At 40.9% G+C, this 17,028-nt stretch overlaps 1 protein-coding gene across 1 annotated transcript; it reads left to right on the top strand.

Moving 5' to 3' along the window:
* The first annotated feature begins 7,666 nt into the window (after nucleotides 1-7,666).
* On the top strand, nucleotides 7,667-14,215 carry psmb7 (proteasome 20S subunit beta 7). The gene is made up of 8 exons (XM_084047641.1): nucleotides 7,667-7,784; nucleotides 9,730-9,823; nucleotides 10,383-10,480; nucleotides 10,786-10,926; nucleotides 11,378-11,493; nucleotides 11,827-11,885; nucleotides 11,971-12,122; nucleotides 13,919-14,215. The coding sequence occupies exons 1-8, from the start codon at nucleotides 7,723-7,725 to the stop codon at nucleotides 14,028-14,030; spliced, it is 834 nt and encodes a 277-aa protein (XP_083903767.1). The 5' UTR covers nucleotides 7,667-7,722; the 3' UTR covers nucleotides 14,031-14,215.
* The last annotated feature ends 2,813 nt before the right edge of the window (nucleotides 14,216-17,028 follow it).

The following is a 17,028-nucleotide window of genomic DNA, read 5'->3' as shown; positions in this document are numbered from 1 at the left end:
GCCTCCCCTTCAGCCCGGTCTGTCAGCAGCAGCAGCACTTGTAGCAGCCGTACGCCATCCCAACAACACGGGCAGACAAACCACATGGATGCTACACCTTCCAGTGAGCCTAGCGGCAGCGGCCAATCGTCACGCATGCAAGTCTGCGCCTGGGAGCCCGTGCTTTGCAGCGAGGCAGAGGAGGGGAAGGTTCCCCGCTACCTGGAAGTCCTGCACCACGAAGCCCAAAGCGGCAGCCCCGCCGACTGCCTCGTGGTGGCAGTGCATCTCCTGATGCTGGAGACGGGCTTCGTTCCTCACGGTTCTTCCGACATCGCGCCTGGTGGTGAGATGGCGACGATGCCCACCGGCTGGAGGAAAGCGGGCGGAGCGTACGGACTGCATTACACTCATCCTCTGTGTGAGGAGAGCCTCGTCATGCTCAATGCCGTGTCCATGGGAGCCAAGCTTGTTATCAACGCCACTCTGAAGATCAAGACGGCGGATACGACAGCAACAACGACGACAACGGTGGGCAAACTGTCTCTGAGTCCATCCAACTTTGTGAGAGCGGCGTGGGCGGGCTCCAGTGCAGCCGCAGCGTTTAACCATCTGCGGACGCTGTCGCGGATATTCAAAGACCAGCTGGCGTTCCCTTTAATAGCTGCAGCCAGAGACTCCATGGCTCTGCCCGCTGCGTTTGGGCTGGACGCTCTTCCCCCAGAGCTTCTGCTCCCAATCCTGAGGCTTCTGGACGTCCACAGCCTGGTGGCGCTGTCCTCCGTTAGCGGACGTTTCCACAGCGTTACAGCAGACAACCCACTGTGGAGACACATCTACCAGCGGGACTTCAACAGACGAGTTGGATCCAGTGGCGGATCATCCAGAGACACTGACTGGAAAGATCTTTACAAGCGGGAATACAAGTCACGCCAGGATCCGCTACGTGTCGACCCTAACCCTAACCCTCAACGTTTGATCCCTTACCCTATGCCTAACCCTAACCCTTACCCTTACCCTTACCCATACCCATACCCTATGCCTATACCTATCCCTGACCCTTACCCTATGCCTAACCCGGACCCTTACCCTTACCCTTTTCATCCTTTCAGGCAGCTCCCATGTCAAGCAGAGCCACCAAGAGGTGGTTTTCTTGGACGGCAAGGATCAAGACCACATATAGAGGCCGGGCCAGAAGAGGAGGTGGTGTTCCTGGACACGACCAGAGCCATTTAAGGAGAGTTGCGTCACCTCCGTTCACTTCATCGGGCCAGTCTTCTACAGAGCCTTCTATTGGCAAATAGTGACAAAGCAATAAACCGGAAGTTTATGGAATGCACTGGAGTCTCTTTGTCTCGAGTATACATGAACCACGTGTTTGTTTCCATTGTGGTCCATGTAAAACATTCCACATCTAGCAAGAAACAATACAACAAACAGATGGTACAAGAAATTCATTTTAAAAATACACATTTCATGTTGATAACTTAATATGGGGGACCAGGGTTGATAACGTGTGGAGGATGCCACTCACAGGCGATGTTGTGAAGCTCACTAAAAGAGTGAGTTGTTTGCAACCAGTGTTAATTTTAATGGCACATTTTGATTTAGTTTTAGTTAGTCTTTTGAATAAATTCAAATTTTAGTCATATGAAATGTTTTAGTTTTTGTACAGTTGAAAAGTCAATTAAAATGTAACAGGTTTGTTAGACTCTAACAACCCTGTTACATTTTAATTGACTCTAACAGTTAGAGTGTAATGCATTGTTTTGAATGATTCTCAAACGTGCATTCTTTCTAGTACACATTTGTTTCAATTTGAGGAAAGTACTCATTCAGCGAGTCAATCAATCTTTTAATGTACAAACTAAGATGAGAAACTCTGGGCCATTCACCTTTCTAATCAGTACAGGTCAGTCATTGGTGGTTTCTTTAGCTTCAGCATAAACAAACCAGCTTACCTGATAAAATAACTTTAGCATATGTGTGAATGAAATGCACATGTCTTAGTTCCACTGGATCTCTTCTCCACAATTAAGTCCCTCCGTAACATTTTCGTTTTTTATTTAGATTTCGTCAGTGAAAAAGGAGTCAACAAACATTTTTCGTCATAGTTTTAGTCGATGAAATGAACACTGTTTCCAACCCTGTAGGAAGGCTAGTTGGAGAACATGTTTAGCTACATCTAAGACCAATTAGAATTTGAGTAGAGCCATGATTGTAGGGCAGACACTATACATTTTATAGGAAATTTCTGTCTGCACAGAAGGAAAGATAAGCTCTTCTCCATTTACAAAGAGACCAGTGGTTCTCAAACCTTTTCATGCCAAGGACCCCAAGTTAAGTATAATGCGGACCCAATTGAAAATAATTTGTGTCACAACACGTCACATTGTGATAAAATAGCCAATCAACAAGCTCACAAGGCGTCAATACTTTGGCTATTTTCAAATAGCCAATGTATTATATAGGGGTTGAACCGAGTTTCTACAGTGTTTTGCTGGGGACCCCATGAAACCTTGTCATGGACCCCGGGAGTCCGTGGACCCCACTTTGAGAACCACTGCCTCTATAGTATAGACCAGGGGTTCTCGTTTTTACACCACGACCCCATTTCAAGGGGGAATTATTTTGACGACCCCACACTTTATTTATTGCACAATTTGGAAATAAAGAATATCTTAACCCTTTGAGACCGGGAACGCACCTGTGCGTAATTTTTTGATTTCTTTGGCAAAAATAGCAGATATACAAGCTCATAACTATGAGCCTGTAGATCTGCTATTTTTGAAAATTTTGAATATATATATATGTTTTAAAACGAACATTTTTAACTCGGATCTGTGCTTCTGGGGGGTCCCTGGAACAACATATTTTGAGATGGGGGTCCGCGGCCAAATACATATCATTTTCGGGGTGCTTGACATGTGCTCGGTGCTTGGAGCACCACTGATATAGCAACATAAGTTTTTTCAAAAAACTGTTTGTAGAATATAAAATTTGTGCAAATCTTTGAATATATTATATTCAAAGATTTGCACAGATTTTCACGATTAAAAAAAACATTGCAGATCTACAAGCTCATAGTGCCGCGCTATGAGCTTGTATATCTGCTATTTTTGAATAGCCCAAAGAAATCTAAAGTGACACAGATGCGTTCCCGGATTGAATGGGCTAAAATAAAAGCATACATTGTTGGCCTTGAATATTAATACATATTAGAAAATGAAATCAGAGCAGTTATTCCTGTTGATTTGTAGCCCTATTATCAATGCAATGAATGAATATATGCTAATATTGTTGCGACGTCGCAAAAGACTCGCCCGGACTCGCTCTGTGAAACGTTCTTCACGCAGCTCGTCACCTGCGCGGTGATCTGAGCAGGAGATCGGGGTTCGATTCCAGCTCGGCGCACTGAAACGCCATATCAATAAAAGCAACGGAAGTGTTTCTGTGCACGGATTTGGAAACCGAAGCATATTTAGCCAACATTTTCTTAATCCAGCTCGCAATTTTATCTGTGAGCCCACCGACTGTCTGTGTACTTCCATCCCTGCCGGCACAGAGCAGGCTACTGCCTGACTGTGAGCAGGACCTCCCTGCTCGGAAATGCTGATTCGGAGGCTTCTTTTGTTTGCAGGCGCATACACAAGTTGAACAGATAAATTATGCACAGGGGCCGCTCCAACGCCTATTGGCCAGTGTTCATTTAACTCCGAGAGGGTACAACTACAACCAAATGGACCCGTGGTGGTCCATGTATTTATACCCTCTCGATTCGAAAGGGACACTGGGCATATCGGTTGGATCGGCGGTACGACATAGGTGTGTGTGAGGGCCGCATAGCATAATAATCATAATCATAATCGGATCTGTAACTCTGAGTGTACAAATGGAACCACATGGACCCATACGGGTCTGTTACTCTGTGAATCTATGATTTACAATTACAATTTAGGCATAGAGGCCCTTATCCAGAGCGTCTTACGAATAATCACATACATAGAATGCTGAGAGAGCAGTGTAGCGCCTCAAGCAACTAGGATACCAGAACCTAGCATCTTTCTAAATAGCATCAACATTTGTGGTCAAGAAAAACAAAACTAAGAAACAAAATCATGAGAACGAGTTACCAAGACATGTAACCCTGCATAGTAGCCTGACACTCAGCCTGAATTTTCATTTCGTTTCACTCCATTATTCAGTCTGAAAGCCCTCTCAATGCAGCCGATTGCTGAGATGGGGGCGTGGCCAAAGTTTTTTTTTCAAAGACTCTTTGGCGATTGGTTCATACTGGATTATCCCGACCCCAATTCGTCGTACATATTTTCAACCGAGGCTGAGACCTCCTATGAGAGCGTCACCAGACCAGAATCGCCTGAACATATTTTTTTAATGGCCGTGGCTTGCGATTCACGGGCTGGAGCCAGGCTAGCATAGTAGCCATGTCTTGGTCAATCGCTATACTGTAGCATCAATCGAGAGAAAAGGTGGAAAGAAGGTGTACAGGGAGAGTGAACAAAATGGACCCTTAAGAGTCTGTAACTCTGAGAGTATATGAACCATTCGGTTCCATTTGCACACTCTCAGAGTTAAAATAACACTGGCTTTTCCAGATTAGGGTCCCAAAAGAAAGAAAGAAAGAAAGAAAGAAAGAAAGAAAGAAAGAAAGAAAGAAAGAAAGAAAGCAAGATTGCATTAAATGTCGATCTGTGGCCTCAAACTACTGCGGTTGTACAGTAACTGCACTCTACTGCTGTCCGGGGGTCTGCAAAGGGAGTCAGCAGGAAGTGCCCACAAGGATAATCAGTGGTGTAATGTAACTAAGTACATTTACTTAAGTACTGTACTTAAGTACTTTTTAGGTATTTGTACTTTACTTGAGTATTTCCAATTTCCAATATTATAATATAATATAATACTAGAATTCTAGAAAGTGGTTTCCGGTTTGCGGATATATCTAACGGTTATTATACCAAACTAAACACATGATAACGCCTCTAGCCGAGGGGAATCATTTTGGAGGAGCGCAGGTGCTCTTGGTTTCCGCCATGGTTGCCCACCTGATGACACACAGTTATATCCGCTCTAGATCGGATCAGAAAACTGCATAACGTGTTAATCCCAGTCTAGTTGGAGTAGGAGAGGAGAGGAGAGGAGAGGAGAGGAGAGGAGAGGAGAGGAGAGGAGAGGAGAGGAGAGGGACTGTGGAGGCTGGAAGAAAGAGGAAAGGATGATAATAAATGGTAACATTTACAGATGTTGGACCAGCACCTAAAATACAGTTTTTACCCTCAGAATACTCTTAGATTAGAGTAATGAATTGTAGTTGAACATCACTTGCATTGAGGGATCTAAATTCGTATTGTATATACTGTATTATATGTGTATATGTGTACATACTGCATGTATGTACATTCTTATTGTATGTATATACTTATGTGTATCATGTATATATTGTATGTATGTACATTCTTATTGTATGTATATACTTGTAAATATGTGTATATTGTATACTGTACAGTATGTATGTACATTATTGTATGTATATGTGTGAATAATGTATATACTGTATATAGAGTGTGTGTGTGTGTGTGTGTGTGTGTGTGTGTGTGTGTGCGTGCGTGCGTGCGTGCGTGCGTGCGTGCGTGCGTGCGTGTGTGTGTGTATGACAAATAAACTTCGTTGAATATTGACTAGTCATCTTTATTTGACCACTTTCACCCTGGTGTCCCTGTTTTTGGCATGTCATTATAGGAAACATTTTTAGATGGGTTATTTCGTAGATCAGCTATTTATTCTTTGAAAATGTGTATCCATTGTGTGTTGCTCTTGGAGGAGAGACATGATGGTCTACACCCCTCCCAGGTTAAACAGTGTTTGGTGAGACTAAGGACGGCAGGAAAACAGGAGGAGGGTTTTCCCTCCTCCTGTTTTCCGGACGTCCTTAGTCTCAAACAGATTGGGTATTTTAAGACCCGTGTTGGCAAGTTACTTTAAATTAGTAACTAGTTATAGTTAGTAGATTCAGCTCTCAAAAAAGGCAATATATTGATACACTCATGTGTGCAAGAAAAGGTCAAAATACACTTATAATTTGCTTAAAATGGCAAATTGTCATCAAGAGCCTGTATATATGTATTTGCATTATGTGGAGTGTCTATGACACTGTCAGTTTACTGAACTTCTGTTGAGCTTGAGGAATCCAGCTCATTTGATCCCATATCACTTGTATGAAGGACGCTAACTGTGAATTAACATTCCTTAACTGATGATCTATTGAGTGTGAACTAATCACAAAGTCATAGTGACTTGATCATTTGTTAATGGTGAACAAAATTAATTCCATGATACATCCTGCATTAAAGCTGCACCATATAACTCTCCTATTCTACTCCAGATTCAAACCTGGGTCTCTGTGCAAGTGCTGAAATCTTTACCACTGCGCTAATAGAGCCTTTGACCTTCAGGTCAAAATTAATGCCAAACCAGACACAGGATCTAAATGTCTCGATTAGAAGAGCAGGGAGACCAAATACAACCACCCCAATTGTATAAGTTATATTGTATTAACACACGCTACTCTACCATACAGATTGGATAAAATAACATTGACCAAATATTCACTAAACAAAGTTACACAATACAGCTTTAAGTCATTCATTAATGTGAGGCATGCAATGCATTAGTTTAGCATGAATTAAAAAGACACAAGACATGAGTATGAATGTTGAATGATGAATAAATATATGATTCCATAAAATATAGCCCTCTTTGCAATTTGCACTCTAATGCCTGTTATTCCTTGACCACACACACACACACACACACACACACACACACACACACACACACACACACACACACACACACACACACACACACACACACACACACACAGTTTCTGTAAAAAGGGCCTTGGCTTTATTGGCATGGGAATAAATGCCAACTGTATGGGAAACATACAGTGTATACATTGCCAAACAAGTGTGAAATCAATGGATGTAGGCCTACAAATAGAATAGAATAAAGAATATGAGTGTAAACAGAACTGTGTCACATTGCAAATTTGCACTCCTATATATTATGTAAAAACACTATCTAAAAAGCTTTTGATGTTGATAATTTTTAAACATTTTACACAGTATTATGCTATAATGTAATCAACAACAAAGCAAAGCGAATTTATCCCAACGTACAGGGCTTTTTGACCCTCTTCTCCTTCTGTCATGTGGGGAGCGTTGCCATGTCCGCATATTATAAGCGACTTTGGGCTTGTTTTGTTTTCCTGTAAAGTCGCTTGTAAATATTGGTGGTTGCGGGTTTCAGGTTTTTTTGGGCTTGTTTCTAAAGTGTAGTTGTTTATTCAGGCTTGTTTCCATTTAGAAATATATATATATTTAAACCAGTGGTTCTTAAATATTTTCATGAAAGTGCCAGGGAGCATTTGTGTTGTTAGAATATTTCAAACAATAAATATTCCATTATTCTTTTTGCAATAGTTTTTGAAAAAAGACGATCTACAAGCTCACAACCTCGTAGATCTGCTATTTTCAAATAGCCGACGCATTATGTAAAAGTGCTCACGTGAGCTAAAGTTGCTTCTTTTGGGCTTGTTTTCCTAGACCTGGTTGCTTATTTCTCTCACAAAACCTGGCGACACTGGCAAGAGGCACAAAAAAGCTAGGCAAAACGCCGACGCTCGCGTCACAGTTTACGGCAACACACTCACAGAGAAACAAAATGGCGACCCTATCGATGTGCCAGCCGCAAGTCGGAGGATTTAACTTCGAAAACTGCAAGCGGTGAGGCTTTCTGGACGCAATAAACACTCAATACCGCAGTTAAGATGTTAATAAAAGCCGTCGGGTGTCACGGCTGGTCGAGTTGAGTCGTTAAGTTAACGTTTTGATGATTTAACGAACACGTCGCCGCCTCGACTGAATGACTCAGTCCTTTGTAGCCGTGGGGCCGCTAATGTTCATGTTTCCATGTTTTATATAAGCAGTTATGTTTGAGACCTGAAGCCGATTCTACATGTCTCCTAAATCTCAACAGTTTTCTGAAAAACGTATGTCTCTATATCAGTGGTGCTCAAACATTTTCATGTCAAGGACCCCCAAAATTATATGCATTTGGCCGCGGACCCCCATCAAAATATTTTGTTCCAGGGACCCCCAGAAGCAAAGATTTGAGTTAAAAATGTTCGCTTTAAAAATACATATATTCAAAGATTTACACACATTTTCACGATTTTTCAAAAATAGCAGATCTACAAGCTCGTAATGAGCTTGTATATCTGCTATTTTTGAATAATATTTTGGCTGTGTCGTATTAGGGGGAAATTAAGTTTTTTTCCAAAACAGCTAAAATAGCAGTCAGATCCATGTGGGCTTGTAGATTTGCAATAGGCTCTATTCACAGCAGCCATATTGTGAAGACATTCACAGGTGTTACCAATGATACTAATGAAGCCTCTGTTCCATTCTGGTCAAACAGACTCAGGGTGCTGATATTGTGCATGTTGGCTCACTGGAAACACTCTGCCACACCAGTGGGTCTACAGTTGGGGTAATGGGCTTCCAAATGGCCCCTTACAGGTGTGTAACTCTGAGAGTGTACAAATGGAACCAAATGGACCCGTAAGGGTCCATTTGGTTCCATTTGTACACTCTCAGAGTTATGGTGGTCGTGGAAACCACTGTGCTACACTAAATGGAACAGAGCCTTCATTAGTATCATTGGTAACACCTGTGAATGTCTATATGATATGGCTGCTGTGAATAGAGCCTATTTATTTGCTGCACGATACTCTGCCTTCCTGCAGCAGTGGTGGAAGAAGTAGGCTATACTCACATTTTTTACTTGGGTCAAAGTATTAATACCACAATGTAGAAATACTCCCGTTACAAGTAAAAGTCTGGTATTCAGAATTTACTTTTGTGAAAGTACACAAGTATTGGCATTGAAATATACTGAAAGTGCTCTATGCAGAATCTTCTATTTCAAAATATTTTGAAAATAGCCGATGTACAAGCTCCCATCGTGTCGCAAGCTTGTATCTATTTGTTTAATGTGTGTTTAGTGTCAAATCTACAAATTAACTAGTTACTACAGTTTTCAAATAATTGCAGTGGAGTAAACGTACAATATTGTCCTCAGATGTAGTGGAGTAGAAGTAAAATTATTGAAAATTGGAAATACTTTACTAAAGTATAAAAAAACTCAAAACTGTACTTAAGAGTAAACTTGGTTTCAGACTATTGGCATATCTGTCTATTGTAATTAAACACAATAGACAGATATGTTGTGCCAGGGACCCCCATACACAGTTTTATGTGAAAATGTTTCTAACGTTTTTTGAAAATGGCAGATCTACAAGCTCAGAATGTGTTGTGGTGCGATGTGTTCTGAGCTTGTATATTTGCTATATGACAAATTGCAGCTATATAATAGGTTTAAACTAAAGTGGTTAAGCTGTTTTTGATAACTCATTTAGCTGGGGACCCCCTAGAACCTACTCAGGGACCCCTGGTGGTCTCCGGATCCCACTTTGTGAATCACTGCCTTAGTATACTTAAGGTGATCTTTCATCGTCACGTTGTGGCCACTTTGACTCAACAAACACATCTCTGTCATGTTACAGTTTGAAATGTTGAGTGTGTTGATTTGGAGAGAAAATGTGGATGAAAGACTAATTTGACAGCCCTAACGTTGAACCACACTAACAGAAGTGCCTTCTATTTTCAGAAATGCAGTGTTGGAAGCAGACGTCACCAAATTGGGGTGCAGCTTACCCGCTGCTCGCAAAACGGGTACCACCATCGTTGGAATAGTTTTTAAGGTAAAGTGTGTGTGTATATAAAAAAAACACCAAGCAACTACTGATCCTCATTCCTTTCCCCATCACCTCAGTGATGCTTAAGACAAGGGTTCCCAAACCTTTCAGGCAGTGACCCCCCCCCAAAATCATATTTGAACTGGGGACCCCCAACCCTGACAAGCAGTTTGACTCGGTTTCACAGATAAATATTGTGAAAATTGCCAAACTACAAGCTCACAGTCACAACGCCTGTAGTTCGGCTATTTTCATAATGTTTGCCTTTTCTTACGTAATTGGCAATTTGGTATTAAAATGTCTTAAAAGTCACTAAATTGTAACTTCAGAAATGTGCAGATACCCTGTATACACTTATACTGTATGTTAGTGAGAAAACAATGTTGCACATTAAAGCTATTGATCTGGGGACCCCCCCAGAATAATTTGGGGACCCTTAGTTTGGGAACCACTGGCTTAAGAAACTCCTGACCACATCACTGTCGTGCCAACAATGACGGTGAAGCACACCCTCTCGTCTCGGTGCATTTCTCTAACCGCTATCCTTGTCCTTTCCCCCCGGCAGGACGGGATCGTGCTTGGAGCCGACACCCGGGCCACAGAGGGCATGATAGTGGCAGACAAGAACTGCTCCAAGATCCACTACATTTCCCCCAACATCTAGTACGTGCTCTAGTCTAGTGTGTATAATCTGTTGGATATGACTACCGCTTTGGTGTGAATATGTTGACCGAAAAAAAGGTAAAATCCGAGCGATATGCATGATGTGCATTTTTGACACTGCTGCAAAAAAGATAAGCTATTGTACCCTAAGGTTTTTTTTTAACATCCAGTATTGTATTACTATTCTTACTTATTGTATCATTGTCCCACCAACATCAAGTCCCACCAACATTTCGCTGTTGTACTTGTATAAGCTAGAGACAAATAATAATACAGAATTTCACCTTCTTTTTTTGTGTGTGTAGCTGCTGTGGAGCGGGAACGGCTGCAGACACAGAGATGACGACGCAGATCATCTCCTCCAACCTGGAGCTGCATGCTCTGTCCACAGGCCGTCTGCCCCGTGTGGCCACCGCCTGCCGCATGCTCAAACAAATGCTCTTCAGGTGAGCCTCAGAAGGGCTGACATTAGTTGGTTGATTAGCTCAATTGCGATCCGGTGATCATGTGGTAATTGTGACAGGCCAGAGCATTGGAACGACCCATGATCAGACAGCTGACCATGGGTGAATTTGGGGGTCCTTCACATGAACATGTTTGAGAAGCATTGGTATAAATCGCCTCTGTCAAGTGGAAACCTATATAATATAATATGTCCACAACTGTTACTTTTCAGGATTCAAATTCAAAAGTAGCAGATCTACAAGCTCAGAAAGCGTCGCGCTGCGTTTCGAGCTTGCAGATCTGCTACTTTTGGATGCTTTTGTGTGATGCTGTAGTATGATTAAGTAGGCCGTTAATTTACCCCCCCAAAAAAACAAACGGTTCAAAAATATGGAGATAAGACGTTTCTGCCCGACTGCAACGATATGAATTGCTGTGTGTGTGTGTGTCCAGGTACCAGGGATACATCGGAGCTGCTCTGGTTCTGGGTGGAGTAGACTGCAACGGCCCCCACCTGTACAGTATCTACCCCCACGGATCCACTGACAAGCTGCCCTACGTCACCATGGGTAAGTCCACACACGCACACATACAAAATGGAAAATAATCATCAGCATTTACGAACTGAATTAAAAACTTGATTCAGAAGAAAATGGATCCTGTCAGTCAATCAGAATTGTACATTGTATTAGTTAACAATATGGATGATAATGATTATTGGATACTAAAAACCTGCCTCTCGACTATTCGATTTGAATCGGAACCTTCTACATATCAGTTTCGATATATTTTCGGTTAATTGCTGAACTATGTATCTCTGTTGTTAGCACAAGACGATGGCCCCTGTACTGTGTGTGTGTGTGTGTGTGTGTGTGCCAAACAATATTGTTGTGTGTTCTCAGGGTCTGGCTCCTTGGCTGCGATGGCAGTGTTTGAAGATCGCTACAAGGCCGACATGGAGGTGAGTTTAGAAGTACAGTACTCGAGTAAATGTGCTTCATTACTGTCCACCACTGGTCCCAACGTTCCTTTTCTTCCACTCCCAGGAGGAAGACGCCAAGCGGCTGGTGCGTGACGCCATTGCAGCAGGCATCTTCAACGACCTGGGCTCAGGCAGTAACATTGACCTAACGGTCATCACCAAGGGCAACGTGGACTACCTGAGACCGCACGACATAGCCAACCAGAAGGGAGTCAGGTAAACGGCTAGGAGTGCAACCGTTAATCGAACAAATTGATTATGAAAAAAATATTGATTAATAATTTATCCCTATTCTGGGCATGTATAGGCAAAAGGATAAATGAAAATAGTAGATCTACAAGCTCAAAACTTGTAGATATGCCAATTTCATTTTTGCATGACACCTTGTGATGAAGTATGAGCTAATGCTTTGGTGGTCAATAATTATTTTTATGTAAAAGATGTTTTAATCGAAAAAGTAATTGATAAAATAATCGCAAAGTAAATAATGGGTACTTGCAGCCCTATAAACAGCCACTCATCACAGCGCTGTGGCTGGGTTTACACCAGGGGCGGCCAACCCTTTTTGAGTACATGATCACTTGGCCCCTTTCCAAGGCTGGTGTGATACCCAGTGCCAGACAAGGTCTTTGCTGTCAGCAGGAACCTTTTATCTCCAAATTTTGCTTAAATGAATGTCCTACTTCATCATACACGAGTGTTGCACTTTTCCTCCTTTTTATTACTGTATTACATCTTCAGTTATCACTTCATTAAAAACACATCTAATAGTTATAACATTAATGTGCAGTTATGAGTTGCATCTGTGCTGTATTTTCGACAGGTTCCCATTCCAGCACCAAGCATGCTTTTCCCAATCACTTCAAATAATGTCCATTGTTCATATTGTCGCTGTCGGGTGCAAACTTCGTAAACACTTTCAACCTGGCGTCCATTTTTTTTGGGCATGTAATTATTATAGGTTAACATGTTTAGAAATAGCAGCTCTTGTATGGCTATTTTCACACAACACTGTCATGCACCCAAGTATAAATAGATGAAAAAAGATGAATTATGGAGATGCAAGGTTTCTGCCCGACAGTGACAATTTGCATTTGCATGATCTAAATTTGGAATGACTTTTAATGCCATTATGTATTTGAATTCTAATCACGTGTGGCCTTTGTATCTCGTGGCCTGTTTCTGTTTCAAGAATAAATGAGCTTCAAGTCTTGCAACAGTGAGTAACGTCGCAAAGTGCCTTCTGATGTGCAGAGTTTAGCAGAGTTTAGCCCACTAGTATTGTTTGACTACTAACTGAAGCTAATACCCCAAAACGTTTGGTTTGCTTTAACAATGTGTGGTTTTTGTAACACCATAGGCCATCACGATTTGTGATTTACATTGAGACAGAATGAATCAGACAAGACAAGACAGGGCCACCAGCGGACTGAGTGGCCCTGTCTTGCCCTGTAGGACTGACCGTGGGTAGCTACTGGGACGTAAGTCGGGGCTTGATCAACCCTGGCTGGGTCACCTGGGCGAGGGTGTATGTTGTATGTTGCGAGACCCGAAACACCCTATGACCCCAGGCTACAACACTGATGATACGTCCCAGTTGCATCCATGTGATGTTTTTCTTCATTAGACAGAATGAATCAGGATCAATGTTTATGATTTCAAAACATTGTAAATCAAATACTGATTGTATCCTGTTCATTAACTACTTAAATTGTCTTTAGTCCAAACATGTGTTTATTTCAGGAAACTGCTTGCATTTGCCTCTATAACACTTTAGAATATTTTCTTTGCAAATCTTCTTGCTCAATTTCTACTTTGTTGGGCGTCTGTCACACGCTGAAAATAGAAGATCTGTAGCTCACAATGCGAACTTGTAGATCTGCTATTTGGTTACGTCTCCATTGGCATTCTGTGTGACAAAGTGTTTTTGTGTTTGCTGTTGGTCAGATGATCTGTTGAATCAGAACCTGAAATAATCCATTAATATGCGTTTAATTATCTCTTCTATCTAGAACTGGGGACTACAAATACAAGAGGGGAACTACCGGGGTGTTGAAGAAGGATGTGATCAAGTTGGACCTGGAGGTGGTGGACGAGACCGTACAGACCATGGATACTTCCTGAACCATCCCCTGCGTTTGGTTCCTCTCCTGAAATTCCTTCCCAATCTTTTTGTTCTCAGAAATTGTTTTCAGTACAAGTTACAGCAACAGTTGTTGCATGCATTTGCTATGTGAGATTTCTCAGCTTCTTGTTTGTCCTTTAGAAATGGTTCAATAAAAGTTCATACAATTTGGAGTCATTAAGAATCGTTGGTGTGCGATCTTTGTGGCGATGACAATGTTTTTTGTTGGGGTGGAGGGGGGTAGCAAGACGATACACAAATAAGTAAAACAAATACGTTAAACCATTGTTATCTCAACCTGAAAATGTCTTTCCTGCTCACTAAAGAGATGGGGAGACCTGTTACTGAACAAACACTATATAGAGGTATATACAGTAACATTACAAACACTGTTTAGTGTTTCTCAATGGGCGTGTACAGAGAAGTTGCTGGAAGCAACCGTGACACTGACATCCATTATGTCAGTATATAATAGTATGTGTCACAGCCCTGTCACATCAGGCCCCCCTCACATTACACTGTGACCTGACATCCCTGTCACAGGGCTGGTAACATCACAGTGCCATGACAGTACTGCCATTCAGTACTGAAAGTGGGGCCTGACATCCTATACAATTCTACTTATAACAAGCTTTTATTTCTATCCCTGGGAATTAGGCTAATAGTTACATAATATTCAAATACCAACAGTCCAGTTTGATGTAAAATCAGATATTTGGAAATCAATTGTTTTCTAAATGATATAAGCAACACGATAAATAAAGCTTATATTTGAATTGGGTGTGATATGCGGTAAGGGACCTGGATATACATAGATTGGATTGGATTGGATGGGGGCACCAAAAAGTTGAGAAAGTGCTCTATAAAAAGTATAACTATGTAAAGATAGATGAATGTTACAAGGAAGCAATAAACAAAAGCATTTGTTGCATTCATTCAGGCTGGACTATATAAACTCCTGCCTTTTGCAAAATAACGTTCATTCTTGAATGTCTCCGTTATGTCTTTACAGTGAGCTCTATCCAACTCTTTCTTTAAAACAAAAACAGAATTGATACAATGAACCTTGAAATTGTAAAAAAAAAAAAAGTTATAGCTCTTGGATATGCAAAAGGTGCACACAAATATATGAAGTAAATAGTACATTTCTAATAGGGGTGTCACGATTCACTTACCTCACGATTCGATTCAAAATCGATTCCTAGGGTGCCGATTCGATTAAAATTGCGATTCTGCGATTAATTGATATTCGATTCGATTCTGCGATTTATTGCGATTTTCTAGGGTGCCGATTCGATTAAAATTGCGATTCTGCGATTAATTGATATTCGATTCTGCGATTTTCTACCCCAAATCACTTTGCTTTAATTATACTAGAACATTTTAATATAATATAAACCATGAAAAGTTGAATCATACACTTCAATGCAGCCAGATCATGTCAGGCAGTCTTTCTGACATTGATTTCAGACAAATTGCCAGTGAAAAAGGTACTAACTTATAAATAAAAAAAAATGATTTTAATATTTTGAATCGATTTTTAAAATCGTGGCATTAAGAATCGCGATTTATTCATGAATCGATTTTTTTTGACAGGCCTAATTTCTAATATGATAAACAAAAAGGTTTGCTGTTGAATTGGCCCCAAAAAAATGACTTTCCCAGCCAGGTGGTGTCAACCAAACAGAATACCAAGACAAAAGATGCTTGCACACTAACACAACAAAAGGGAATATGCACAGAGGTTCGTTAGATGCAAAAATATTCTCTAATGATCTACAGTGGTCAAATGAAAAAATGGTGTGAAGGTGCAAACGGATACATGTTTTTCGGTAAAAAAAACATCCTCAGTCTGCCATGGCATTCAGAGTAAAGACATTTATTTGTTGGGAAAAGATCGTCAGTTAGGATGGATCATGTTACAGGGCTCACAACACAAACAGATCAGCGAGACCTATGCAACAAATGTGAACCTATATATCGTTGCTGTCGCGTGGAAAGGAAACCTTGTATGTCCAAAACCATTCCTTTGTAATTATTTATAACAGTGAAAATAGCCCAATGCATTTTGTAGATTTGCACTACTTTACTGTGACACCCTGTATGATGAAGGGCATTCATTTACACCCCCCCCCCCAAAAAAAACCCCATAATAAATAAAAAAAACATAAAAAGTTGAAATATGGAGATACAAGGTTTCAGCTTGACAGCAACAAAATAATCTAATGTTAAAGAACATTAATAATCACTAGAAATAGCATGATCCATTTTGCACATTTACAATTGACAGTATTGTCTCAGTAAACAAAATACAGTGACTTACTGATACAACAAATAATTACACATGGCACTAGAGCCATCTGCTGGTCAAATCACGCAATAGCAAGTACTTACTCTTATTCTCCCACATGATATGTATTACTAGGCTGTGAAGCCCAATTTGAAAAGATTTTGGGCCAGGAACCCCCATAAGAGAAGATCTTTACAACTGTCTTGACTGTAGGTGGGGAGAATTAAACGAATGATCTGAAAATTCCTTCTTATGCATCTTCTAATTAGCTGAACGTTTAGCCAGAACTTCTAGCCAGTTCGTTTGGCTGGGGACCCCACTTTGAGAACCACTGGCGTGTAACAAACAATTAACGGATAGAGACATGTTCTTTTCTATAACATTATAAGTCAAATTAAAGAACTATTAGGCCCCATTGCCTGTTTTGGAAGTGGCAATAGTCAGTTAAATACATATGTTGATTGTCAGTGATGTAAACTCAATACAAAAATAAGGGGGTTCTGTTAACACAACAATCAAAATAAGAATGACATTGACACTATAATTGCAGGCAGTTGCATGAAAATAATTTTCCTACTTGATATTAAAATGACATGGTTGTGGCCAGTATTAAAAGGTAGGGTAAGTGTTATTTTTTGTTTAAAACAAGAAGTTTTTTGTTGAAAGGTTGAGGCTCTATATTCTGATAGTAATCATTGCTATGGAGT

Source organism: Gymnoscopelus microlampas, assembly GCF_963454915.1.
Source record: "Gymnoscopelus microlampas genome assembly, chromosome: 21".
NCBI lineage: Eukaryota > Metazoa > Chordata > Actinopteri > Myctophiformes > Myctophidae > Gymnoscopelus > Gymnoscopelus microlampas.
Note: the sequence above shows the minus strand (reverse complement) of the source record. Positions and strands in the feature narration are given on the sequence as shown.